General features: G+C 48.3%; 1 protein-coding gene across 1 annotated transcript; it reads left to right on the plus strand.

The window, feature by feature from the left end:
• Positions 1-209: 209 nt before the first annotated feature.
• On the plus strand, positions 210-1415 carry LOC147990196 (uncharacterized). The gene has a single exon (XM_087537460.1). It carries the CDS (start codon positions 210-212, stop codon positions 1413-1415), a length of 1206 nt encoding a protein of 401 aa, XP_087393586.1.
• The last annotated feature ends 772 nt before the right edge of the window (positions 1416-2187 follow it).

The raw sequence follows: 2187 nt of genomic DNA on the forward strand, positions 1-2187 counted from the left end.
GTCGGGCTGGAGACGATTAATGGCGTCCTAGCTAAGAAACTGATGAAGACCGAGTACAGATCAAATCTCAGCAGGGGCAATGAGTATTATAAGTTGCAACTGCCGAGGGGGGGGGGAGCTCTCGGACAGTTCGCGACCTTGTGAGCTTGGCACAAGCTCATTCCCCTTCTATCGTTTTTCTTTGTGAAACTAGGCAGTCGAAGGATAGGATGAAGAGATACCGCTCTCGTTTAGGTTTACATGGTTTTGAAGCTGTCGATAGTGATGGTTTTAGTGGTGGTCTAGCTCTTTTTTGGCACGAATCTGTGCAACTCGATGTAAAAGATTTGAATAAACGATATATTGATGCGTATGTGAGGACGGCGGTGGGGGAGCCCCCTTGGAGGCTCACCTGCGTCTACGGTGAGCCGCGAACGGAGGACCATCACCACATATGGTTGCTCCTTCGTGATCTTCATCACCAGGTGGGTATGCCTTGGGTGGTGATTGGTGACTTCAACAAGGCCATGTGGGGCTTCGAGCACTTCTCCGACACCCCGCGCTCAGCAGGTCAGATGATCAATTTCAGGGATGTTTTGGAATTATGTGGCCTTGGAGACCTTGGTTTTGCAGGGCTGCCATATACATTTGATAACCGGCGGTCTGGACATGCAAACGTCAAGGTGCGGCTGGACCGTGCGGTAGCGAACAATGCATGGCGTGATTTATTCATGGAGGCGGCGGTGCGGCACTTGGTGGACCCATCGTCTGATCACATACCCATTCTCCTAAGGTGGGTGGCCGAACCACCTAGGGAGTATGTGGGCAAGAAGTGCAGGCATTATGAGGTGGCTTGGGAACGTGAGCTTGCGCTCCCAGAAGTCATCATGCATGCTTGGTCGGCTGCAGGCACGATGGGCAATCTTGGTGACGTTGCATCGGCACTAGGCGAGCTCATGCAGACGCTGCAAGGGTGGAGTAAGTGCAAGTTTGGTAATGTGATACAAGACATTAATAAATCTCGTACCCGACTGGAGGAACTAATGGCCATGAATGTAGATCAGCGCACCATTCGAGAGGCCACAGATCGCCTCAATGAGCTTCTTTACAGGGAGGAGATGCTATGGATGCAACGCTCAAGGGTGGACTGGTTGCGAGAGGGTGACCGTAATACAAAGTTTTTCCATCGCAAGGCTGTATGGCGAGCACAAAAAAACCGCATCAAGTCACTAATGGATGATACAGGGGTGGTGCATACAGAGAGTACTACTATGGCATCCATGGTGATAGATTACTTTACCACTTTGTACACTGCTGATCCATCCCTATGCTATGATCCCATTATTGAGCTTATTGATCGTCATGTTACTGATGCTATGAATGAAGGCTTGTGTGCAGTTTTTTCTGACAAGGAAATTGCGGACGCGCTTTTTTAGATTGGTCCGCTCAAAGCCCCGAGGCCTGACGGTTTTCCTGCACGCATGTTCCAGAGGAATTGGGATGTGATGAGGGATCAGGTAATCGCGGGGGTAAAAGAATTTTTCCGGTCAGGTATAATGCCAGAGGGAGTAAATAATACTGCCATTGTTCTCATCCCGAAAGTTGATAATCCGGTGAAGCTCACGGATTATAGGCCTATAAGTTTGTGCAATGTTATATACAAGGTGGTTTCCAAGTGCCTTGTAAACAGGTTGAGACCTATCCTGGAGGAGATAATTTCACCAGAGCAGAGTGCGTTTGTTCCCGGCAGAATGATAATGGATAATGTGCTTGTTGCATTTGAGTGTATTCACTATATCCAACAGGACAAAGACCCCGAAAAAAGTTTTTGTGCTTATAAGTTGGATCTTTCAAAGGCTTATGATAGGGTGGATTGGGAATTCTTGAAGCGGATGATGCAAAAGCTGGGTTTTGCTGACCGGTGGGTGGACTGGATTATGACTTGTGTCACCTTGGTCAGATACACTGTTAAATTTAATGTAACCCTCTTGGATTCGTTCGCATCGTCGCGCGGGCTATGGCAAGGTGACCCACTGTCCCCATTTTTATTCCTGTTTATTGATGATGGTCTCTCTGCTTTGCTAAAGGATGGGGAGGACAAAGAAAAATTTACCTCTGTGAAGGTATGTCGGAGGGCGCCTGGCATATCCCATTTGTTGTTTGCCGATGACACATTGCTCTTCTTTAAGGCAGATGAGTAGCAAGCTC

This window comes from Triticum urartu, chromosome 1A (genome assembly GCF_056163025.1).
Source record: "Triticum urartu cultivar PI428250 chromosome 1A, HENAU_Tu73, whole genome shotgun sequence".
Lineage (NCBI taxonomy): Eukaryota > Viridiplantae > Streptophyta > Magnoliopsida > Poales > Poaceae > Triticum > Triticum urartu.

Excerpts from the sequence above, each read along its gene's own strand:
- LOC147990196 (XM_087537460.1), top strand. The coding sequence starts at position 210 with ATGAAGAGATACCGCTCTCGTTTAGGTTTACATGGTTTTGAAGCTGTC.